We start from the raw sequence: 25964 nt of genomic DNA on the forward strand, positions 1-25964 counted from the left end.
GGAATTTGGGGGGCTCGTTCTAAGTCGTGTGATAGGGGGAATATGGAGAGGAGAATACATAGTCAGAAAGGGAGAGAAGCACTTCAATTTAGTTTCCTTGAATGGAGAGCAACATCAAAGATTATTTTGTAAAAAACTAGAAAAAAGAATAAAAGAATGCAGAGGTTTATTGAGTTCCAAAGTAATAAAAACTAAAAAGCATCAGGGAACCAGATGTTCTGAATGAATGAGGAAAAAGTTTGACCTTCTCCATACTGTAGGTATCTGTTTGCTGAGCTACAAAACATGTCAGAGAGCCGTGGTCCCAGAAGGTCCCCAGCTCTCCTGTTGGATAAAATATCCAAGTGAACCAGTGAAAGCCTACAACTGTTGCTGTCCAACTGTTGAGTTATTGACTCCTAAGCTTCTTAAGACAGAGGCCCCCTGAACTTGTCCCAGGTGACAAGACACTGGATGTTGAGACTCTTGTAAAATAGGAGAATAGAGTAGTTGAACAAACGGCTATTAGTCTCAGTGGACAGAAAGTTAAAATTTCCAAGATCTCTAAAGGAGAAGGAAAGGGGGTAGAGTTGGGAGAGAAGAAAACAACTTGCAAAAAGAAAAGCTTGACTGCTTTCTTCTCTTAGGGAGGCCCAAGCCATGTAAAAAAAATTTAATGAGGTATAACATTAAAAATTCCACAAGTGTACAGTTTGATGAATTCCTGCCTATATATGTGTCCATGCAATTGCTACCCACATCATTTCTAGGGCCCCAGGAAGCACGCCCTGCCCTTCTCTGTCAAAACCCCCACCCTCCGTAGATAACAACTACTCTGACTTCCATCATCAAAGATTAATGTTACTTGTTCTTGAATTTCATAAATATAGAATCTGAGTATACACTCTTTTGTGTCTGCTTTCTTTCACTTATCATTATGTCTGTGAGATTCGTCCAGGTAGTTGCATGCTTATTTTTCAATGCCGTGTAGTATTCCATTGCATGACTATATGACATTCATCTATTCTCCTGTTGATGCATATTTGAGCTGTTTCCATTTTTTTTGTCTATTATGAATAAAAACCTGCTGTGAACGTTCTTGTCAACTTCTTTTGGTGGACACATGCCATCATGCATCCTTCGTATGCAGCAAATAGTATAAATCACTTAATTTGCTTTTGGCTACTACATGGGAGAAAATCTCATGAAGAAGATTCTGAAGCCTACTTTCTTTCTGAAATAACTGAAGAAGGGGATAATGTCAAAGGTTATCACTACTGAGCACCAACTAAATGCCTAAAATGTGTCAGATCCTTTACATGCACAATCTCGTTTCCTCCTCATAATTACTCTAAAAAGTAAGTATCATTGTTTCTCTTTCGTAAGTAAGAATACGGAATGCAAGACATTGTATTAGGAAATGGCTCTTGGCCTCCTAAGGGGTGTGTGTGTGTGTGTGTGTGTATACGTGCTCTGTGAGAGAAGCTAGGAGGAAAGGAAGTGATGGGAGGTCTCACTGCATAGAGGAGGCTGGAGATTGGTCTGTGGAGATGGGAGGATCTGGAGAACACAGAATGGTGCATTCCAGGGGGGCAGAATGGCATGGGAGGAGGGAAAATGGGCTTTAATTTGATTGCAATGTGTATGTGTGATGTGGGCGAAGCGGGCAGGGATAGTGTAGTAAGCAATAAATCTGACAGAATAAACAGTATGAGATTGGAAGAGTTTTTAAATTTCCAAACCATGTTTGAACTTTATCCTGTAGGAAAAGGAAAACTTTAGAAAGGCATGATGAAAGCAAGATTTCATGACGATCAACCTGGTAATTGAGTAAAGAGTAGGTTAATAGCAGAGAAAGCATTTGAAAGCTATTATAAGAGTCAAGGAAAGAGGCCACGTGCATTTGAATCCAGGAAGTTGGACCTCAAGAGAAACAGTCAGCATTGGCGATAAGAGCACCTGCTGTTTTGTAGTGCCTTCGTGAATATAAGTACTTGAACTTATATGATCTGTGGCCTGTGGGATGGGCAGAGATCACTGACCCTATTTTATTGATAGACACACTGAAGATCAGAATGGTCCAGGCTCACCTCCAAATAAGCAAATTATGGAGCTGAGACTTGAATCCAAGTCTGTTGTTTCACTACATCATGTTGCCTGTACCCAAAGGTAATGATTGAGAGGCATATAAATTTCTCCCAGTCTCATTTAAATGTAAAACATCACACAGTACAGATGGTCTGGTTTCCATGAACTTCAACCTCTCCCACACCTCTAGGTATTTAATTCCCTAAAAGGAGGCCATGTGATATTGTATCCTTGTTTACTGGAATCCAGTGCCCTGGCAAAATACCAGCTCTTTTTATTTGTATAGTTCTCTTGCTTGACCCTTCCAAAGAGAAAAAGGTCTATAAAGCTCAAGGCACCAACTTCCAACTATTTCCAACTCTACATTTTAAATGGCCATTTAAGTCATGCACTCTGTTTCTTGTAAATGTGAATAAGAAAGCATGTAAAGATGACTATAGATAGGCAAAGAGTACAAGATATTGACTATCAGAAAGTCAATCCCAATGGTTCATGTTAGTTTTCTAAAATGACTCAAGACACTTCAGAAAATTAGAAAGATTTCAAAATAAGAGTAGATTATATGCTACTCAAGGAGTATTTTTCCTCTAGAATCTGTCCATGCTTAGGAGGTATGCAAATGTTAACTGAATGAATTACCATCATCCATGAACTTCAATGATTATCACGTGTGCACCTAGATGTACCATAACTGTGCAGTGGAAAGAGCACTGGGTGCAGAAATATTGTTTGTGGTCTTAGCTCCACCCCTTCTTAGCAGATTGATCTTGGATAAGTCATCTCACTATTTAATTGGCCTCAATGTCATCATCTGTTAAATGAGCAATTGAACTAACAGACGATCTGGTAGTTTCACGCCATTTCTCACATTCTAGGACTAAGTGTGTTTTCATGGCATCCACTCTAATTTTTCAAAGGTAATCTTTGCATAGCTGAGTTTAATACTGCTTTTTATGCTAGGGAGAGTAGGAAAAAAGGATTCATGGAGTCTTTCTCTCCCTCAGTACCTCCTAGGGGAGCAATGAAGATGAAGATGAGTTTTAGAAAGGTCATTGGCTGATAAATCTTTTTTTGCAGTAGTTTGCAAAGCTACATGGTAATATACCTCTGGGTTAGTTATCAGATACGTCAGATTCAAAAGACTCAACTTGTAATAAACTATTTCTGTTCCTTTTTGTGGTAAGTAGATCTTTCACCCCTTAAACATGACCTTAAATATGGCTCATTTTCTCTATTATCCATCAACTAGATTAACCTTGTGAAATATGTGGCAAAAGCTTTTTTCTTTTAAAGGACATGCATTCACATATACCAATAAATTCACACCAGGTAGAATGAGCAAGAAATTGTTTCTAAAATGGGGATCCTCTTTGAAAAGGGAGGTGCATTAAATTCCTGGAGAGCGGGAACTACCTATCACGCTGTCTTGCAGCATCTCGTATTTAAATCAGCATTGAACAAATGATGTTGGAGAGGCAAACTTTATAAATGTTATTGGTTATCACTTGAGAGAAAGTTCCATTAAACATCAGATTCCAGCAGGTACAAACGTCACTTTCCTACCACTGTGTGTTTATTGCATACTACCATCATTTTGCCAAGGCAACTCTGCCCAGCACTAATGGGAACAAAACTTATGTGGATTTTTATTCTTATCTACCCTGTTGTACTCTTTACTGGGCTAGGATTGACTTGGCCCATCCCCAAGGATATTCTTTTATTCCTTTTCCATTTGTTAAGGGTACTTAGAAACTTCAGTATTTCTCACATTTTCTTCCAGCTCTGTTCTATTTACTGGATTCTCTAAAATTAAAGGCTCAACATTTCTTTGAGCTAGCTCTACTTTTCCTATCAATTATAGCATTCCCCTAATCACCTTTACATTGGTTACCAAAGATAACATTTGTAACAGAAACAAAACAAAGAGGCAGAGAGAAGTTGCAAATAAAAGTTCTGATCTCCTGCTTAACTGCATGCAGTACACTGGCCTCGTTCTCTGTTGCCACATCTACCTCTTGATCTATCTACATCTATACACCAAATATTTCCTTTAAACATTTCTGCAAAGTTAGTTCTGAGTAAAAATACACACGTGCCTGTATTCCAGCACTCGCTTATCCAATATACAAATCCAACTAGTGCGTAAAAAAAGACAAGAATGGGACCCCGTACATCCACAAAATAAATAACTGGGAGTGGATTTGCATCTAGAGAAAGACTCCCCCCCACCCCGCCCCCACCTGCTCTGAGGAAGCGCCTTTTAAGGTGTGTGCCCTTCCCAAACCATCTGGATGATGATGCGAGAGGGAAGATTTTGCATTGCAAAGACAGCTTTTTAAAGAATGCTGTGCAGGTAGTTAATCGCCAAGAGCGTGCTTATCCTGGGGGATGCAAAGGAGGAGAAAGGCGGCAGCACCGGCTGCCTGCTGGGGGCTGACCTGATTCCCTAGAATCCTCAGCTCGCTTCCTCCTTCTTCCGACGTCCTTCCTTCCCCTTTTCTCCTCTTTCCTCCCTCTTCCCCTCCCCAGAGAAGCAGCTCCGAGAAACAAAGAACGCGGGCTCTCCCGGCATCAGCGCTTAAGCCCAGCACACTGCCAGCGGCATCCCGTTCCGGGGACCAGGGCTCTCCCGCTCCACATCCCCTCCCCAACCTCCCCCGCCTCCCGCGCTCGCTCGCTCGCTCGCTCCCTCCCCTCTCGCTTCCTCCCCCACCTTCGCGGCGCTGAGAGGAAGGCGGCCCGGGCTCAAGATGGCTTTAGCCGGGCTCTGCACCCTGCTCGCCTGCTGCTGGGGGCCGGCGGCGGTGCTGGCCACGGCCGCCGGCGATGTGGATTCATCCAAGGAGCTGGAGTGCAAGCTCAAAAGCATCACGGTGTCGGCGCTGCCCTTCCTGCGCGAGAACGACCTGAGCATCATGCACAGCCCCTCGGCCTCTGAGCCCAAGCTCCTCTTCTCGGTGCGCAACGACTTCCCGGGAGAAATGGTCGTGGTGGACGACCTGGAGAACACGGAGCTGCCCTACTTCGTGCTGGGTGAGTCCCAGGGGAGGTCGAGGCGGCCGGAGGCGCTGGCCTGGCGCCCCCACCCCCCACTCCGGCTCGCAGTGCACACCTACTAGCCGGCGACCTCCCCTCCCCCACCGCTGCCTCCCTGGATCCGCCCCGCTCGCAGACCGTTCTCCACACCCACTTGCAGGCTGGTGCCTCATTGCGCTTGACTTCTCCCGAAATCCCACCTGGATGCTGGGCCCTCGACCTCCCCTCAGCCGCCCTGCCCCAAAGGAACAGGTTGCAGGCGTCTCTCTGAAACCTTTCCCAGACTTGACCTCCCAGATTTCATTTGGCAGCACTCTGGCAGAGCACTTCTTGTCTGGTACCAGCTCAACTCCCATAAGCCCTTCTCCCCACTCCCTGGCCACATGCTCCGTTCTTTGCTTCACATCCCCTGGACACCCATCACCCAGAGCATTTCCTGGGGGAGTTAGAAACAGGTGTCCCCTGTCACCTTGCCAGGCATGTGCAGGCCAGATCGCTCTGGCTGAATCTCTAGTCTTCGCTCAGTGAGATCTCTTTATCTGTCACCAGGTTACTGACACTCTCTCTGGCCTTCCTTCAGAACACTCAAGTTTCCTATACCCCTGGTGTCCATCCTGGCAAGTCCTCCCTCCATGCCCACGTGTCACAGTCTTCTCATTCAGCCATCTCCACATCTCTGTGTCATATCACAATTCCTTGGATAAAGAAATCATCCAACTGTAGCCTGTTAGTGGTGGTATCTTCTTTGTTCCCAAGGCTGCCTTAGGTCGGCATAGACATTCCTGCACACAGGCTGACTTCCCTGGGCAAGAGGCTCTTCCTTCCTTCCTTTGCTTGCTTGTTTACATCTTTCTCTCTGTCTCAATACCCCTATTTTGGTTTCCTTAGGTCACAAAACTCCTTCAGATAACGGGAAGTCTACATCACTTCTAATCCACCCCTCTTTTTCTCTGCCAAAGATATTGCAAAGATATTGTGGTCCTGCTCCAGCATCTTGCAAAGCCCCACAGGTTCATGTGACTTCGTTAACCAGAATTGCCCCCACTTCTCCATGTGCAGATGTGTCTCACCCTGCTGTCCATGCCCACCGTACGATCCATTTCTATAGTGGTGCTGTCAATCATTCTTATTTTCCCCAGGATAGAATTCAAAGATAACCACAAGTAAGTCTCTGCAGCCAAGAAAAAAAATGAAAATGCCCAGGAGGCTGTTCCATCTACTGAACGCCCTCCCAGCTAGAGCCTACTGTGCAGGAACATGGCTTCCTGACAACCATGGGTAGGCTAGAGCCCCAAGTGGAATACCACCTATCGTCTCCCTCTTGCTCTTTCTTTACAAGAGATATCGTCACACTGAAAACCTTATGAAGTGGGTGAGTAAAGCCCCACTCTCCAACCCCTGTACAAAAGCAATTTCACAAATTGCTTGGTCCTTTGAAAAATTGGTTTATAGTTCCTGGAGTGCAGCTTAGTCAACCCCATTAAGCCCAACCTACACTCTTGATGGGTTTATTTATTTTTGCATTAAAAAACACCAATAACATAATAAAAACTGGGGGCTGGCTGGGAATGGGGACATTGTGGGTATGCTGCTCATTAAAATGTACAATTGCTGAGTTATTCAGTGGATGTAAATTTCATGTTGAAGTCATGCTGATGTGCAAGTACAATCTGTTCATCATAGTACATAAGAATAAGAATAGGGAATTACTTCCCAATTCCTAGCCCAAAGAGCCTGTTTTGGGCCCTACATGCAGTGTTTACTGTGCATGAAGAGGGATATATGTGGTACATGAAAAAAGGAAGATTGGATGAGCAGGCATTCAAAATTCCACTCCCCTTTTTGCAGAATCCCAAAGCCAAGGCCTAAAGCCATGATGTGCCTACTAGGATCCAATGTACACAGCAAAAGCCCAGATGTTAAAGAACGGGTTTTCTGCACCTCTGTGCAAAGCTGCCCACTGCAGCACCCTGCTGGAGTTGCTATGGTAACCTCCTGCAACTCGTCATTTACACACAGGAACAGACTCTCACTTCAAGGCCAGATGCATTTGTTAAATGCATTGATTGTTCCCTGCAGTCCCAGCCCACAGGATATGGTCAGAACCAGAGATGTGCTGGTACCTATCCATTCTGGCCCGGTATTCCCGGGGGAGGAGGAGTGAATCTCAGCTTGAGTGGTGGAGCAGAGCTGGGCAGAAAGGGAGGGTAGTCCAGGTTCATGGAGGGTAGACTGAAGTGTAGGTGTTTTTGAAGTTAACTTTTGTGGCCCTGGATCCTGTCTCTCATGGCCACTAGTAAGGGCTGTAGTGACTTTGGTTTAGAGCTTTCCCTACTTTTATCTCTGGAGCCAAGTTTGCTTAATCCATCCCCTGGAGGAATCTGAATCACTCAGTCCTGGGACTTTATTGAGCATTCATGTGCCTGGCACTCTTAGGCACTATTAGGATACAGACGTTAAAGGAAAGAAAAGGCTGCTGCCCTCAGGTGCTCTCTAGTCCATGGAAACGCAGACTGAGATACCTGTCAGAGCTATATGTAGTAACACCTGATTGTAGGGGGTGGATGTTAAGGGGTATAGGGGTGCTGAGGAAGGAGATGCTTGCCTGGTAAGGGCAGACTCCATGGAAGACATGTGCTTGTCTAGGGCCTTGACCAAAATCAGATCCTTTGGCTTCCTTTTGTCTCCAAGGCCAAGTCCTATCACTTCAAGCAGGCAAACAAAGACCTTCTCTCTGACTGCAGCCAACTTCTCCAGCCTCTTCTCCCTGCAACCTGCCGTGGCCGTTCAGGACTCTTTCAAGACTTTGCACATGCTGTTCTCTCTTCCTAGAATGCTCTTCCCCCTTCTCCACTTGGCAGTCATCCCTTCTTCTTTATAACCCCTGCACACGTTACCTCTCTACGAAGCCTTCCCTACCCTTCCAAGGCAGTCTTAGTCCATCCCACTTCTGTGCTCTTTGTGTGGATTAAAAAAACAAAACACAAATGAACAAAATTAAAGATAGATTAGATTTGGCTTCGCCTAGGAAACGGTGAAGCCATTTGAGGTCATGGAAATAAGGATGAGCAAAGGATGGTGGTGGGAGTGAATGTGGGAACGATGCATGTGTATGGCACCATACAGAGGTCAGCCTTGTGGTAGGAGAGTAGTGAGGATGGCACCTGGCCCCATAGAATGGGGCATGGCTATCCACTTAAAAGCCAGGCAGGAGAGGGCTGCCAATGTAGAGCACAGTGAGGCCTGACCCCAAGAGGCTGGCTTAGCCATCAATGGGGTTGATTCTGCTTGTGGGATAATCCCAAGAGGCACTGGGGGAGACAGCATCTCCTGTTCTCTGAGGTCAGGATTACAAATTGTGGTGCGAGGGCTATATGTGACTTTCTGTTGTGTTTTTGTTTGGCTACACATAGTTTTAAAATGTTTTGAATTTGATTGTTTTTAGTCAAGGCATGCCGTCTCTAGATGGCCATACTTGCTGCCAGTACTGATGGTACTACGGCTGACCCTCTTCATGCTGCTTCTCTGGCAACTCTAAGCCTGGTAATCTAAGCCCTTGCTTTCAGAAGTGTTGTAAAACTCTCTACAGTATCGCAAGATAACTGTAATTTCTAATTTAAGGTATTTAGACACATAGGCCTAATTGCCCTCTCAGGAGAATATAAAAGGTTTGCCAAATTAGTCAATTAAAATTTCATATCTCAACTAAAATGTCAATTTTCAAAACAGTAGACATTCCTGCTTTGGGGGCGTTTTTGGTTTTGAGACAACTGGTTCACCTAAAGTGTGGCTTCCACACCGAAGTGTGGTTTTCTGGGCTGTGAAGAGAACGCGTTGATCAGTCTCATTACTGTTTGAAGGGGGTGAGCCTCTGTTTCAGACCCAACTGCTGAGCTTGTGTCTGCGGAAAACTTAGTGAAGAAAGCTGTTTCTCTTGGGCCTGGGAGTTTAGCTTTAGCTGTCGTGGCTTTTGATTGAAGGAAGTGCTCCTGAAGATAAATCCCTCAGCCTCCGGAGATGTAATGAGCTCCCACGGGCAAGGTGCTGGTTAAAGTGTTTGGAGCAGTCCAGTGTGCTGGCTAAAAGGACAGGGTTTGAAGACAGATCTGGTGTCAACTCCTGGCTTTCCACTTCTTTCAACGGTGGAGAAAAGTCAGGATTGGAGAGGTTAAATAACTTACCTTCACATGCCTAATAATTGATGGACCCATCACTCAAATTCAAGTCAATAAACCTTTCTCTTAGTTACTATTTTATATGCCTTAAAATTTTTCAAAATCTGTTCTTTTTCACAATTGGATAAAAGGAGCCCTGGCAATGTTTAGAATAGGGAAAGCTCACTCATCTAGTTTGCGTGCATTAGTCCTTTATGGTTTCAATGTAAATGCCTTTTGAATATTCTTGCCCATTGAGTGGTTTCTCACAAAGCCTTAATGCAGAAGAGGGTGAACTTCATCAAGAAATATTTACCTAAGTAGGCACACTTACCTAAGCAGAATTGGGGAATTCTTATTTCATTCATAGTTTCCAGGTTTGGGTACCATGTTCCATGGTGTGTCATGGCACCCACAGTCAAGACGAACAAGATAGGATCATGGGGTTGAAGATCACATGTCCCGTGCTCTTCTAAGAAGGGCCCCAAGAAATGCAAACTGAGAATCCCAGAGAGAATGCTCCACTGTCAAATGGAGCCATCCAGAAGGTGCTGTGGTCTTAGCTCCTTGTCCTAGGTCACTGACCTTTGTATTAGCTGGCCTTGTACTTAGAATCCATGGTTAGAGCCCAGTGGAGCTGCTTGAGTAGCAGTTCCTGAGCTTTTTGATTGGCACCAAAGGTTATATTGGATATAATTTTCTATATACCGGTGAGTGTTTGCCTAATAGGAAGCATCCCTAACTTTTTTCACACATCTTTCCGTCTTCCCCTTTGAGAAGAAATTTTAAAATTTGTTTCTTTTCCTTCCTTTTGCTGTGTGCTACAGTGAGCTGCCTAGGCTAACAGTAAATCCTTATAGAGTGGGAGCCCCATCCAAGCCATGGGAGGGTGGATGGTAGCAGACTTCAGGTAGGGTCTGCAGCACTTAGATAACTCATACTAGCAGAATGCACTAATTTAATAGTATTTTGAGGGTTGTTATTTACTGTTTCTCTAAAGAAATGTAGATTTTTATATCAAAGGAATTTTGAATGCAAGAGTGATGAATTTTGCAACACTTGAAATGCTCTTCTAGTTATCCTGATATGGCTTGAATTCAAGTCATTGGAGTTTTGAAGGAAAAATAAAATACAAGCTTAATTTCCTTATTCATCTTTGGAGGAAAGATTGAGGTCTTGTTTTATAGAGCTTATATATATTTTTTCTATCTTTTCTTTTTTTTTTTTTTAAGGAATGTAATTAAACCTAAAAGGCTAGTAGTTTCTCAGATTAAGGCCACTTTACGAGAACAGAACTTGGCACCTTCTCAGCAGGGAGATGCCAAGTCTTTATTTCTTCACTTTTACACCAAGTTCAAATATATGCACACAGATGGCAGAAAAAGCTCTATTTTGAGCAAGTTAATCTCCTAGGACAAGTTAAGGCCTATAGTAATTTCTCATGTCCCACAATTTGGCATCTATCTCCATTTTTTATTACTAATATGAAATAGTTATTTTATTTTTTTCATCACATACAGTTTAAAACTTTAAGAAAAAACAAAGTGCCTCTATTGATCCCTAGGTTTCCAAACAAAATTTGGAAATATTAAAATGTTGCTGATGGTAATCTAAATTGACGTGACGACTTTCATAAAGCAATTTGGTATGGTGTAGTAAGGTTGAAAACGTGCATGACTTACGACCTATCAATTCCACTTCTGGGTATTCAATACACAGGAATTCTTACGTATATACACAGGAATATTTGTAGCAGCATTGTCGGTCATAGCAAAACCTGGAAGCAACTCAATGTCCGTTAACAGGAGGCTGGACGTATACAAGGTGTTTCAGTCATCCGATGGAATGTTATCTGTCCATGAAAATAAGGGAGTTGCAGCTACATATACCAACATGGATAGATCTCAAAGTGTAACGTTAAGTGAAAATAAACAACTAGCTGAAACATGCTTACAGTACAATTTCATTTATATGAAATTTAAAATAGCATATTCTTTAAGGATACACACCGATGTGGTAAAAGTTTTTATTAAAAGCAAGGAAGCAAAAAACATAAAATAAAGAATGAGTGTTACTTCTGGTGGAAAGAAAAGATAATGTGAAAGAAGAGGGCTTCAAAGTTTCTGGCGGCACGTAATTTTTCTTTCTCTTTTTTTAAAAAGAAAAACCTTAATTTTGTAATGACAGTTTAGATTTACAGAAAAATTATGAATATAATTACAGAGTTATATACTCCACACTTAGTTTCCCCTGTTATTAACATCTTGTGTGAGTATGATACATTTCTTACAATTAAAGAACCAATATTGATCCGGTCCTGTTAACTCAAGTTCATACTTTATTCAGATTTCCTTGTTATTTACCTAACATCCTTTTTCTGTTCCAAGATCCCACGTTACTATTAGTCATCACATCTCCTTAGGCTCCTCGTGGCTGTGTCAGTTTCTCAGGCTTGTTTCTGATGACCTTGACAGCTTAGAGGAGTACTGGTCAGGTATTTTGTAGAATGTCCCTCAGCTGGGATTTGTCTGATGTTTATCTCATCCTTAGATTGGGACTGTGCGTTGGAGGCAGCAAGTCATAGAGATAAAGTGTCATTTTCATCACATCATGTCAAGGGTACATTCTATCATTATGACTTGATGTTGACCTTGATGACCTGGCTGAAGTAGAATTTGTCAGGTTTCTCCACTGTAAAGTTACTCTTTTTCCCCGTATTTATAATGTACTCTTTGAAGAAAGTCACTAAGCATAGCCCATGTCAAAGGAATGGGGTGTTATGGTCCACCTTTCTGAAGGCTGAGCATCCATGTAAATTATTTTGCAGTATTCTGCATGACAGAATCATCTCTTATCCCCATTTATTTATTTAATCATTTATTTATATCATATGGACTCATGAATATTTATTTTATACTTAGGGTTATTATCCAATACTACTTTATTGATTTTATTGCTCATATTGTTCCAGATTTGGCTAATGGATGCTCTTTCAGATGGCTCCCGTGTCTCTGTGACAGACCACTGTCAATTTGGGTTTTTGTTTTTTGAGCACTTTATTACTTTCTGTCACTACAAGTGGCTCCAGGCTCATATTATGTATTGCCTGTCCTCATCCTAGAATCAGCTCTTTCTCCTAGGAGCCCAGATTCTTTTCATTGGAGAATGGTATTAGAAACCAAGATCTGGGTACTAGATGTACTTATTTATACTGGGGTGTTGTTGCTTCTAGGACCTCTCAGCTGACAGAGCGAGGAAATATATGTGTGTATGCCAACTCATATGTACACATATCTATGAATATTTCTCTGTTTAACCAACTGTATCTTAAGCTAAGCATGAATTCATACTGATGTCTCCAGCTCTGATCCATTATCTAATTGTCACTATCTAATTATCGTTATCTAATCCATGGATCATTCTAGCTTCCTCCCCTTGAAATCCCTCTCCAACAGTGAGAAACCTGGCTCCCAGTATCTTCTATCCATTTACTTAATTGTTCAGTTTCACTGTGTGTGTATAGCAGTATCAGAATTGTTTACCCATACCCCCATAAGGGAAAACTTTATCAATTAGAGTGCAATTGTTATGTACAGCTTCTTCTGTCTTTAGTCTTACGGACTCCACGCGTTGCCAAAGTTACTTGGGTCAACACCTTTGCCCCCACCCCTCCAGTGAGGTTGCTTCATGTATTTTTGATATAGTGAGTGTTTTGTACATTCTGCATTCCATCCTGGGATCACCCAACCTCCTAAATGATTTCTTTTCTTTTAATTTACACACGTTAAGGTTGGCTCTTTGTGTTCTAAAGTTCTATGGGTTTTCACAAATGTATAGTGTCATATATCCACAGTTATAGTATCATGCGGAATAGTTTTGCTGCCCTACGAATCCCCTCCCCTCACCTATTCAACCCTCCCCTCCTTACCCCCACACTCTGGTAACCGCTGATCTTTCACTGTCGCTATTGCTTTGCCTTTTCCAGAATGATATATAGTTGGAATCCTACAGTATGTAGCCTTTTCAGACTTGCCTCTTTCACTTAGTGTTGTTTAAGATTCATCCATGTGTTTTTTTTTTTCATAGCTTGATAGCTCATTTGTTTTTGTTGCTGAATAATATTCCATCGTGTCGATATACTGCAGTTTGTTTATCCATTCACCTGTTGGAAAAAATTTGGATTGCTTCCAGTTTTTAGCTGTTATGAATAAAAGTGCTATAAATACTAGCATACAGGTTTTCGTGTGTTTCCTTTTTTTGTTGTTTTGTTTTGCTTTTGTAATCTCAATGCAGATTTTTGAGTTACTCATACTCCTCAATTTACATTTTATCATAGGTCTACAAAAGCCTTCCTCCTTCCAATGCTTCATTTATTTGCCTGTTTGTTTCTCTTTGTTGCTACTCCCAATTCCCACCTATCCTTTCCATAGGGAAACATTCTAATTTTCCTAATATTTGTGTTTTTTGGGGTATGTGTTCTTGCAAAATGTGAGTAGTTTGGTGTTCGTGTATTTTTAAATTTAACTAAATAGCGATGATATTATAATGTTCTGATTCTTACTCTTTTAGTCAGCACTAGATTTTTAAGATCCACTCATATTACTAGGTGTGAATTTAGCCCACACTGTCCAAACGAACTTTCTGCAATAATGGCACTGTTCTATAGCTGCCTTATCCAACATGGTAGTCCCTGGCTGCGTGTGGCTCTTCAGCACTTGAAAGGTAGCTAGTGCAACTGAAGAACTGAATTTTTATTTTTAAAAAATTTTAATTAATTTACATTTAAGTAAGTGCATGTGGCTAGTGGCTACCATATTAAACAGCGCATATATAGAACATTTCCATCGTTGCAGAAAGGTTTATTGGACAGCACAGGTCTAGTCCATTGATTCTGACTGATGCAGAGTACTGCATGATGGGCATCCCCCACATTTTACCAGTCCTCTCAGTGATGGACACCCGGGTTCCCTTCAGCGCCCCATCACTATAAGTAATGCTGCAGTTATCATCTTTGTCCATATTTCCTCAAGGACTGTTGTGAAAATTTCTCTGGGATATATAAGCAGGAGTAGAATTGCTGGTTCATAAAGATTATGTATGCTTAATTTGACTTATACTAAAAATTGTGCTCAAATGGCCATATTAGTCTGCACTCTCATCAGTAGTGTTTGAGGGTTTGTATATTCCCATCTCCCACCAACACTTGCCATTATCCAGTGTTTTATTTGTCAATCCACTAAGTGTAAAGTGATATCTCAGTGTTATTTCATTTGGTATTTTTAGCAGCACTTTAAATACTAAGATTATCCCTTTGACTGTAATGTGAGTTACAAATAAGTTTTTTCCCAGATTGTCATGTGTCCTTTGATTTTGCCTATGTTTTTGTGTAGTTGATTGGTTGGTTGGCTGCTTGGTTTCCCAGAAGCTTTTGAATTTTGCATAACTTAAGTTATTAAGTATTTATTTTTAGCTTCTACATCTTAAGTCTTAGTTGAGAAGTTCTTTCTCACTTTAAGATTATAAAAGCATTCACCAATTTTTCTTCTCATACTCAAATGGTTTCATTTTTTGCATCTAAATATTTGATATATTTCGAACTCATTCTGGTATATACTATGAAATAAAACCTTCTCCAGATGTCCTGTGTGAAGCACCAACATTAGCTCTTCTGATGGCTACTTAGATGTCTCAGTGCCATTTATTAAATAGTTTGTGATTTCCCCTCTGACTTGGGATGTTACCTTTATCATATACTAAATTCCTTAGTACATTTGGGTCTAGCTGAACTTCTGTTCTGTCACTGTATTTGTCTACCCGTGTGTCTGTCCGTATTGTTTTAACTATTGAAGCTCTGTAGCATGTTACAATACCAGAGAGGACTAGTCACCCTTTGCTACTATTCTTTTTCAGAGTTCTCCTAACCATTCTCTCTTGCTCTCTTAATTTTTTTTCATATAACTTTCAACGAAGCTTGTCTAGTTTAAGAAAAAAAAAAAGAATAACAAAAACTAGAGGCCTTTTTATTTGAAATCTTGTTAAAAGTTTAAGTTAACTAAGGAAGAAGTGAATCCTTATGATGCTGAATTTTTCTGTTTGAGAACTTGACATGTTTATATTTGTTCAAATCTCCTAGTCTGCCCTTTAGTAGAGTTTTAAAGGTTTGCTTTTTTCCCCGTTGTTTAGTTCTTGCACGCTTCTTGTTAGATTTACTTCCTGGTATTTTATCTATTTGTGCTTTTGTAGGAAGAGTATTTTCTTTAATATGTATTCTAAATGATTACAGTTTGTATATATGAAAGCTGCTGAGGTTTGTGTGTTAGTTTTCAACCCCCACCACCTTGTTGAGTTCTCCAGCTGTAGCTGTGGTTCAGTTGGTTCTCTTGGATATTTTAGTTATACAGACATATCATATGCAAATACTAGTCATTTTGGATCCTTTCCTCAAGTTTTTATATCTTTAATTTTACTTTCTTGTGTAATTAAACTAGTAGTAACTCCAGTACAGTGTCAGATAAGAATGTGATAATGTGAATTCTTTTCTTTTCCTGACTTGAATGGTAACAACACTCCTGTCTTGCAATCATGATAATGGCTTTTGGGTTGAGATAGATAAAAATTATCATGTTGAGAAAGAATTGAGTGTTTTTTTCCTTATCACAAATGATTTTTTTAAAAAATTAAAAATATTTTTCAGTCTGTACAGATAATCGTATGATTTTTCTCCTTAGATTTATTAAAAAGATGAATTATAAGTAGATTTTCCAATATTGAACCATCTTTGCATTCCTTAAACAACCCTCACTTGGTAAATGATGAATTATTCCTTTAATATGCTGATGGATTCTGTTTGCTGATATTTTATTAAGGATATTTTACATCAATATTCCCAAGTAAGGTTAGTCTTAGATTTTCTTTTTGTGTGTATGTAATCTTTGTCAGGATTTGGTATCAATTTTACATTTACTTCATAAAAATAATTTTTGTCTTCTTTCTTTGTATGCTTTAGAACAATTTAAATAGCATTGAAAGTATCTATAGAGCCTATCATCTGAGCCACTGTACTATATAGTGTGGTGAATGTAATGACTGAATTAAGAACTGGTTATTTTGTTAGTAAATAGTACCTAAATCATACGGGAGACTAGGAAATTCTTTTCAGAGAAAATGATCTAAATTGAGATTAAAGGATGGTGAGATTTAATCTGATAACTATGGAGGTTATGAGTTTTGGGGAGAAATTATGAGCTCTGGCCTAAGGGAGCAGGAAGTAGAAAGTATGAAAACCAAAATGGATGAAAGGATGTACAGTGTAGAAATACTGAAGTGCCACCTTTGATACCTCCATCAAAAGTTGACAACCTTTGAGGGGGCATGAAGCTAAGCATGTAAACCATAGAAGTGCCCACTGAAATTCTTTTACCGTTGCCAGTTTCTAGGTGGATTTCTTAATTCTAAATAGTGAGAGAATACTCACAGTGAGTATGCCACGCTACATAGCTCCATGAGGCACCATTCCCAAGGAAACTTATGTACATTGTACATTGAGCATCATCTGGAGTTGTGCAATGCAAGCCTGTGTGCATTTAGTGGCCCTGACTGATTACTTCAGATTGTCCTGTTCTCTCCTGGATATCTACTCTTCCCCCAAATTCTGAGAATTAAAATTCTCTCTCACTCATTTTTCCCTGTCATAAACTCATCCTTTGCTTTGACCTTATTTTCTTTCCCATGTGCCCTCTCCTGTCCTTCCCAGTGTTCTCTGGATGGCTCTTTTCAGTCTAGCACTAATCATGGATATATCCTTAAAGGATGCAAGGGCAAAGAGTGGCTACTTTATTGAGAAGCGCCCTCTGTACACTTTCTCAGACGTTCCCCAAGCACATGGGAGGAGCAGCCATTCCCTGTTTTCTTCACTGATGCTCTATACCACAGGTTCTTGGCCTCAGGACCATGTATGGGCTCCAGTGTCCATTGAGTATAAAATTTATGTGTAAGTGCAATTTCCTGAAAAGCGAGTTCATAGCATTAAAATCATATCTTTAAAGGTGTACTATAAGTAGAGAGGAGGTTAACCTTCTGGAACAAAGAGACCTTAAAAAATTGACTTAAAGAAGAAAAGTTTATTCTTCCTCAGATGGCAGTTCTAAGGTGAGTGGTTCAGTTTGAAATGACAGCACCACTCCATGCAGTTGCTGACAAAGCCAGGATTCTTCCATCTTGTTGCTCTGCCATCCCCCAGGACGTTATCCTCTTCTGCATGGGAAAGCAAGTTCACCAGCATGTGTGTTTCAGCTCACAGGAAGGAGAAGGGCAGAAGTCCAGGGTAACAATTTTCTTTTTATTTAAGGAAGGAAGGAAAGAAGGAAGGGAGGATGGAAGGAAGAAGAAAGAATGGATTTTTTTTTGAAAAATAGCAGTCCCTGTCACAGGAACTTCAAAAAAGTTAAGAAGCACCCTTCTAGACTCGTACAATTCCTCTCTCCTTCCAGAAAGCACCTCCTTTTTGGAAGCACACATCTTCAGCTTTGCCACCTTCTGCCCCTCCTAGTGCCTCCATCTATTAGCTCTCAGGCCGCTCACCAATCTGCTCGGCACTGCACCTCTCGTTTTTCTCTCTATCTCATATCCTGCCTTTACCCAAGAATATTTCATTAACTGTGTTGATCTGGGTCAGCAAACTTATTCTTAAAGGGTAAGATAGTAAGTATTTTAGGCTTTTCAGCCCATAGGTCTTTCCTGCAACTACTTAAATCTTTGTAGGAGAAAAGCAGCCATAGACAATAGGTAAATGAATGGATTTGGCTGTTCCATTAAAACTTTATTTTCAAAAACGGGCAAGTGGCCTACATGCCATAGTTTGCAACACCAGAGGTAGACAATACATCCAATTTCCTACTTTATAATTCCTTGACTCCCGCAACTCCATTGACCTTCAGAACAACATTTCATTCACCCGTAACTATGGTCACAACCCTTCATCCCTAAAAGTTCTCCATCTCCAAAACCAGTCCTCATGCCACAGTTTCATCTTTCCAGCTCTCCCATGCCCTCCTCTCACTCTGACTGACATTTGGTCCTTTGAATTAACCATTTCATTCATCTTTTTATTTTCCTTGTGTCTATTAGAAAACTTCTGGCATCTCTTCCTTTTCTGGAAGTATCTTTATATCAGAGTCCTCAATTTCATTGCCCGTGTCATTACACAGCAGCTACTAGTCAAATGTCCGAATGTGGATCCATTCTCCCAGATCCATGTGCTTTGTTTCTACCTCCAGACCGAATGCCAAGATCTGTGTGGATACTCTCCTGTTTGCATGGATTGGAAGTATTGCAGATATCTGGGTTCTAACCTCAGTTTGGTCCTAAACCTTGCTTATTAATTTTTTATTTCCTTGGTCAACCTCTCCTCTCATCCCCCAAGGGACTATTTCAAACCTTTAGTAAGATAGTTAAGCTCTCAACTTAATTTCTACATTTTACAATTAACATAAGACCTTACCTCATACTTTACCTAAAAATTGAGGCTATAAGGCAGAAGTTCTGTACACTCCCAACTCTCAAACCTGTAGACCTGCTTTCACATTCATTTTTACCTTCTCATCTCCAGTTGCCAATATTTTCTGAACAGCTGCTAAGTACTGGTCATGATACTAGGCTCTCGGGATGCAAGAGAAATAAAAAAAGGCACAATCCTGTCTTCACAGAACCAAGAATTCTGTTTCTTCTGGGACCTCACTGTATGTATTATTCCTCGTTTCTAGATTTTTATTTTTTCTTTCCCCTTCTGTTTCTTAGATCTTTCTTTTCAGCCTATAGATGTGTTAATATCTTTCCTATCTTAAGAAAAAAGATCCACTTACTTGTGTATCCTCTTACTGAGCACGTTACCAGTCTCTCCCTCTTCATAATGACTTTTCCTGTCTGCTTCAGGACACTCAGGTTGCCATTGACCCCCCCAAGGTTAAATCCAAGGAATACTCTTCTGTCCTCATCTTAAGGGCCCACTGTTGCATTTGCCACTGTTGATCTTTCTTGAAATTGTCTCCTCCTTTTCTTGGGTAATGCACAACCTCTTTATAGGTAGGAAGGAACTTTGTAAAACTGAAAGAAAGCCAGTGTGGCCAGGGCATAAAAGTAGAAAGAGTCTTCCCCAAATCAGCTGGGGAACCTTCAAAAGCCTAGCTATTTGCTAGCTTACAACACCGTATTGACTCCCAGGACCTGCTGGAGAATGCCTAGTTCTTAGCAAGGCATGAAAGGTACTCCATGATTTGGTTCCTGCCTCTCTAGGACCATCTCAATTAACCTCCTATTGGTTTGAAACTTTTCCATTGCAAATAAGAGAAAATGTGGCTCGAACTGATGTAAATGATGAAGAGGATTCATAGGCTCAGGTCAGTGAGAGTGGTAATCAGGCTTGCTTTTAGCAGGGCTCCGACTCTGTGTCTCTGCAGTTCTCATGGGTTTGGCCTCTTATGCACGTGGCTTCATCCTTAGCCTGGTAGTAAGATAGCTGCAGCAGTTCCAGAATCGCATCCCTATGGAAGAAAGCCCAGAGGAAGAGTCAGGGTTGCTTCTGAGAGTTCTTTCACAAGAGGAGGAAGGCTGCTGTCTCCCAGCAGCCATCTGCAAGCCACTCCTTCAACTCTTTGGCATGAGTGGACTTAGGCCTTCCCATTCCTAGACCAATCTCTGTATCAAGAGGGATGCAATAACTGGTCAGCTTTGACTACTCAGGGCCCATCCTGGAGCTGAGATCAGGCTCCCAGACTGTGTGGGGAGAGGGCGGTGAGGAGGAAACCTCAAAGTCACTTCACAACCCCCTCCACTTCATTCTTCAGGAACGGTGACTTGTTCTTCTCTCTTTTATTTTTTCCCCCTAATTCCTTTCATTCTTCAATGTACATCTTAGGTGCAACCTCCTCTTCTCAAGGTTCTTCAGTCTTCTTCCATATTCTCATGGCACTCCATACAGACCTCCCTGGTAATATTCTGTCATTCTAAAATCATTTTCTTCCCCATTTGCATGCCCCATGAGACTATAGGCTTCTTAAAGGCAGACAGTGTCATAATCACCTCAGTCTCCTCAGCTTCTAGCACAGTGCTTGTTTGGCTTGGAGTACGTCCTTCGTGAATACATGTTGAGCCTGGTTCCACTGAACTTTGCCACACTAACTCCTGAGCAGCCCTCAAGTCTAGCTCAGCGGTTCTCACAGTGTTCCACAGATCTTCCCAGCATGGATGAGACTCTTTCCAGAGGCTCTTTGAAGTGAAAACTATTTTCCTCCTAATCCTAAGATGTTACTTGGTTTTTCAGTGCGTTGATATTTGCACTGATGGTGCAAAAGCAGAGGTGGCACTCGCTGCAGGCACCATAGCAGGAATGATGCCCACCTAGCAGGTACAGTGACACCAAGCCATTCGAGTAGTCAATTGCACTTTTCTCCACGCTCCGCAGGTTTTTTAAAAAATCCAGTTTTACTTACAGATATCCTAGTTGAGACAGTATAAATTACTAACTTATTAAATACTGACCCTTGAGTACGTGTCCTCTTAATATTCTAAGTGACAAAGTGGGAAGTCCGCATACAGCATTTCTGCTACAAGCTGAAGTGTGATTGTCTAAGTTGCAAGCTGAACTCTCTGTTTTTGTCTTATACCCCAGTTTTTGTTTGAAAGAAGAACTTGAAAGCATTCGCAAACTGTAGTTACTCAGACTTGGGTATTTGACTGACATTTCCTTAAAGATGAACAAACTGAGCTTGGAAAACAACTGACAATATTTGTTGCCAATGATAAAATCAGAGCTTTCAAGAGAAAGAAGTTGAATATTATAAAAACTTATAAATGCCATGCTGAGCTTGACAGCTTTCCGATACGTACAGACTTTTCTTATGAGACCAGTAATGCTGTTAATGAATGAGAGCTTTTGAAATGTATAAGGAAATGTGCCAACATTGGGAAGATCTGTGTAACTCCATGAGCCGATATTTTACAAATGACCAATGCGTGACGTTTCAAAACCATGAATGAGTAAAAAAGTACATTCAGATTTCAACATGGATAGTGGATTTTAATCAAGAGTATACAAAATGCTGACTATATGGTTTCTGTTTCCACATTGCCATTCACCTTTAAAAAATTAATACTCATTGAGTTTCCATGTAGTGTCAAAGAATATCCACAATTATCTGAAATGGCTATTAAAATACTGCTCCCTTTTCTAACTTTATCTCTATGGGAGGCAGGATTTTCCTCATATACTTCAGCCCAAATAACATCTTACAGTATATTCAGTGCAGAAGCAGAGATGAGAACACAGCTGTCTTCTATTAAGCTGGATATTTAAAAGAGTTGCAAAAAATGTAAAACAATGTCACTCTTCTATTTCTTTTATCATAAAAACATTTTTTTCATAAAATGTATGGTTTATGTTCACATGTGGTGGGTTTCTTATTGTTCTTAAATGGATTAATACATATTTAAAACATTTCTCAATTCTGACTTCAAGTGTGGTAAACTGATTACAGCCTACATAAATAAAAGCTCTTTGTATTTCTCAATAGTTTTGGGAATGGAAAGGGTTGCTGAGACCAAGAAGTTTGAGAACCACTGACCTAGCTCACCTGGCACCTCAGCTGGGAACTGACCCTGAAATCCTGGGGAGAGTGAATCCTCTTTCATGTGAATGTAGCGACACTTGATTTGCATGTCTATTACAGTGCTTCCCACAGAGGAGCATATTAGTTTGTACGTATGTTTTTTCTAGCCTATGAGCCTAGAGCTGGGGCATATCTGATACTCAGTACTTGATGGATGAACAGAAAAAGGAATGAATGAATGAATGAATGAACACATAAAGTTTCCTGGTCTCCTCATTCTACTGCCAGCTCTGTTTTTCGTTAGTGAATTTTAATGAGTGTCTTCTGGTCCGTATTGTGTAATAACCAATCCCAGTGAAATTTGCTATGTTTAGCCCCCCACCTCCTCCAGCCATGTGGGGAGTTTCTAGAGGTCAGGAAGGAAAGAGGTTGATTAAGAATCTGCAAATCATAGCGCTTAAAGGTGCATTCAGAGGTGCTTTTCTTTAGCCACTTTCTTTGGGGTTTTGGATATACAGTGAGCCTGGAAGGCATACTGTTACCATTACATAAAGGTCACGGGGGAGGCCGATTGAGAGACTATTACATTTAAAGCAATTTGGGCTTATTTCCCAGGGGTCTTGAGATTAAAGGCAAGGGGGATAGTTATTGTTCTAGAGCCACTTGGAAGAGTTTGGGCTATTTTAAGACAGAGACTCTAAATTCGAGGCGTTTTTGCCTTCATTTACCACCAGAGGATCAGAGCTGAAAGTTGATTTCTTCAAGGTTACAGGTTAAAGGAAGCTATTGAATAATCCGAGTTTCTCAAGTCTTGGACTACACAGTCCTGGGGATTAGACACTTGGAGACCCAGAGATTTAAGGATTGAAGGCACTCTGAATGCTTCTAGGTCAGTGCTTCACAAACTTTTCCTGACAGGAGAGCTCTAAAAACGATGATTTCTCTGTCTTCCTAGAGTATATTACATGTCTTCTCATGGCTGGAGGTGATGGTTTTAAGGACCAGATTCCGCCAGTTACCCCAATGGTTGGAGGTGAACATCACGCACATCTGTAATCCATTTGCAGCATTACCAGTATGCTGTGGCATGCTTACTGGGAAATTCTTTCCCAAAGTGTGTTTGTGGGAAGAAGCTGGATTCTCTTTATACCCTGTGTGGATTCCTTGTGTTCAGTGAGAGATCACTAGTAACCTTCCCAGGCGTCTGGTAACTGTGGCATCTCCAAATTTGACCAAATTGTCCCTAAACCATTGGGGCTGTTATCCAGTGGATTAAACCAGCTCAGAGATAGCGCCAAACCATTGGGCCCCAAGCTTGGCTCCTGATCTGTTTTGTGCTCAGCCTTAAATATTATTCACTTTTAGTCCAGTAATCTGCTTAAAGAGCATGTTCCAGAATTTCTCATGACCTCATCAACAACAAGTTATAGACTGTGGAAACATGTAATAACTGTAATTGCCACAGGGACTTGATAAAGTTCTAACCCAACCTAAAGGCAAAGAAACTCGACATTTTGTTTACCTGTGGGAACTTGTTTGATGTCAGCATTTTCCCATAAATGGTAACTTATTATTTTGAAATAATGTTAAGCCTACAGAAAAGTTGGAAAAATAATGCAGTGTATGCCCGTATACCCTTCTCCCAGTTCTCCTAGTTAACGTCTTGCCCAACTGTAATGAATGATCAAAACTAAGAAATTAGTTGAGAATATCTTCAGTTGGTACATGGGCTATTATTTAAAAAATAGGATATTTAAGCATATATTAGAAAATATGTGTGTTAGAAAATAATAGGCATATGAAACATAATTTCATTGATTTTGTCACTAAGATTCAGACTAAGCAAGAAGTTGATTTAAAGTAAATTTTAATTAAAAAATATGAAAGTGACAAAAATTTCAGGTGGTATGTGGACATGGCAAAATTAAGTTATGATGATATTACTTGAATGAGTGACATTTGGAAATCTGTGTCAAAGTTAATGCGTGATTTGGAAATTTTAAGAATTTGCCTCCTTTCCGTTACTCCCTTGGATGCTGGCTTCCCAGGCTGGGCTTTACTGCTTCAGAGTGCCACTTCTGAGTGATTTGTATTCTCCATCCAGAAGGCTGATGATAGTCAAGCCTAGAATAATGCCCCTGCACATGTCCATAGCAAAGTTGACTTGCCTATAATGCTCCCATTACAATGTAGATTGATGATTATGGTGGTAATCATGGAAGTTAATGTTCTTCCCAATACTGGACATTGACAAAAGCTTGGAGATGTTCGTACTAGAGGGAGATTTGAGAGGGAAATGTAAATTATCCAGTTAATGGGTTTTTCCCAATATAAATGCAAAAACTGCTTTCATCTTCAGGTCACCATGTAAATCACACTGCCACCTGGCAGTTTTACGTTCTCCCAGGTTCTGTACAGAGGTGATTACTAAGAACTTTGGAGCAGGGTGGCTATTTGAGGAGTTTAGATGGCCATGAGGGGTGTGCAGAAGGCTAAGAGGACTTGTGTTTAATCTGGAAAGGAATTTGCTGACCACATCTGTCTTCTGAAGTTCAGCCTCTCTTCCTCCCTCAGGAGTCAAAAACACTTTAAATAATTTGTGACCCTTGAAACTCAGCCTTCCTTGTTATATTTCCTCCCTCCTTCCTCCAGCTCAAAGAATCCTGATTTCCCATCCTCTCATTGTTAGTGAATGAAAGCTTGGTGAGACATAGGGCTTATATTAAGGCCCCCCAGTTTCATTGTCCTTATAGAAGTCAGGTATTTTCTAGATTAAATCATGACCCCCAGATAAAGCAAAAGTGCTTTTTGGTACAGGGTATACTTTTGGAATTTTTTTTTAAACCAGAGTCTTTCTCAGTGAAAGTAGACTGAGCCGCTGACTTTCAGACACTCTTGCTTTTCCCTATTTTATTTTTTTTAATAAAATCTTGGACACAAAGAGTGACAGTGATGTATAAAGGACTGTTTGATTGGTAGTTACTGCTTGATAGTCTTCTTCTGTGTTTGTCTTGTTTATATTTGCCTGGCTTTCCAGATCATTCCACATCATCTGGTATTCCAAAGTAACACCAAGTCCTGGGGTGCTCTGGAATAACCGGAGAAGGATTCTGATTTCTGAATGTCAAGCACATGAACTGCAGTTAACTCAAGTCTCTATTTCTGCCATTGGCTGTTGTTTGTTTACTAATTTTTTTATTCTTTTATTTCATTTCCTGGGTTTGCTTATCAGGTAACAACTTCTGGCACTACTACTATGCATAATTTAAAAAAAATGCAACAGCAATTTGACCACTGAGCCACATGCTGACCACTTTGCCTAGAATTTGTAAATTTACTGGCAATGTGTAATTATTATTTTTATTGCCTCAAACAACAATAACTGCAGAATAAAGAAGACCAAAGGGAGCCATCATTGAGCATGGCTACATAACCGTTAGAGCTGGGGTTCCCGTATGATGACGCACACAGTCCCCTGTGGCTGTTGTTATACTGAAGACACTGGTACTGCCCCCTGGATACATGAGGGGCATCCAGTAAATTGGCTCATTTATTCATACTGACTTGGCAGGTGGGAACCACCACACTCACGTGCACTGTAATGTCCTGCTACCCACTGACACTGATACAAACTAATCTGTTGGGTGACTTCACACAGTCAAGTGAGACAGTATAGAGCATAGCTAGGCTTTGGTTTTGACTCCAGGTACCATTTGTGAAATACTTATTGTTGGGCTTGAGCGGGCAATGAATGTCACCCAAGTTCAGGACCAACTGAGAAGCAGAGACAAGAGATAGGCGGTTGGAAATGAAAATATCACCTTTAATACTGATAAAACTATGCTGGGAGACGTGGCTTAGTTTTGGTCAAAAAGCTTGCCTAATATTCTTTTTAACTAAACGTGTGTTCCCAAATGTCAGGTCTCCCTCCTGGGAAACAGAGCTCGCCCTCTATGTCCTTGCAGAGTGTGGAGAGCAGAGCAGAAGATGCATTTTCCTCAGGCACACAGACACCAAACACACATAGTGAGGAGCAGAGGGCTGAGTCTAGTCGACCCAGCTCTTTTTCCCATTCTCATCACTCAGATTGGTTCCCCCTCTTTCC

At 40.9% G+C, this 25964-nt stretch overlaps 1 protein-coding gene across 1 annotated transcript in view; it reads left to right on the top strand.

The window, feature by feature from the left end:
* The first annotated feature begins 4658 nt into the window (after nucleotides 1-4658).
* The window catches only part of ASTN1 (astrotactin 1), a 292192-nt gene continuing 270886 nt past the window's right edge, over nucleotides 4659-25964 (top strand). The window contains exon 1 of the mRNA XM_014845333.3: nucleotides 4659-5100. Coding sequence (XP_014700819.1) covers nucleotides 4818-5100 — 283 coding nt within the window. The 5' untranslated portion in view covers nucleotides 4659-4817. The remainder of the gene's footprint in view (nucleotides 5101-25964) is intronic.

Source organism: Equus asinus, chromosome 25 (genome assembly GCF_041296235.1).
Source record: "Equus asinus isolate D_3611 breed Donkey chromosome 25, EquAss-T2T_v2, whole genome shotgun sequence".
Taxonomy (NCBI): Eukaryota; Metazoa; Chordata; class Mammalia; order Perissodactyla; family Equidae; genus Equus; species Equus asinus.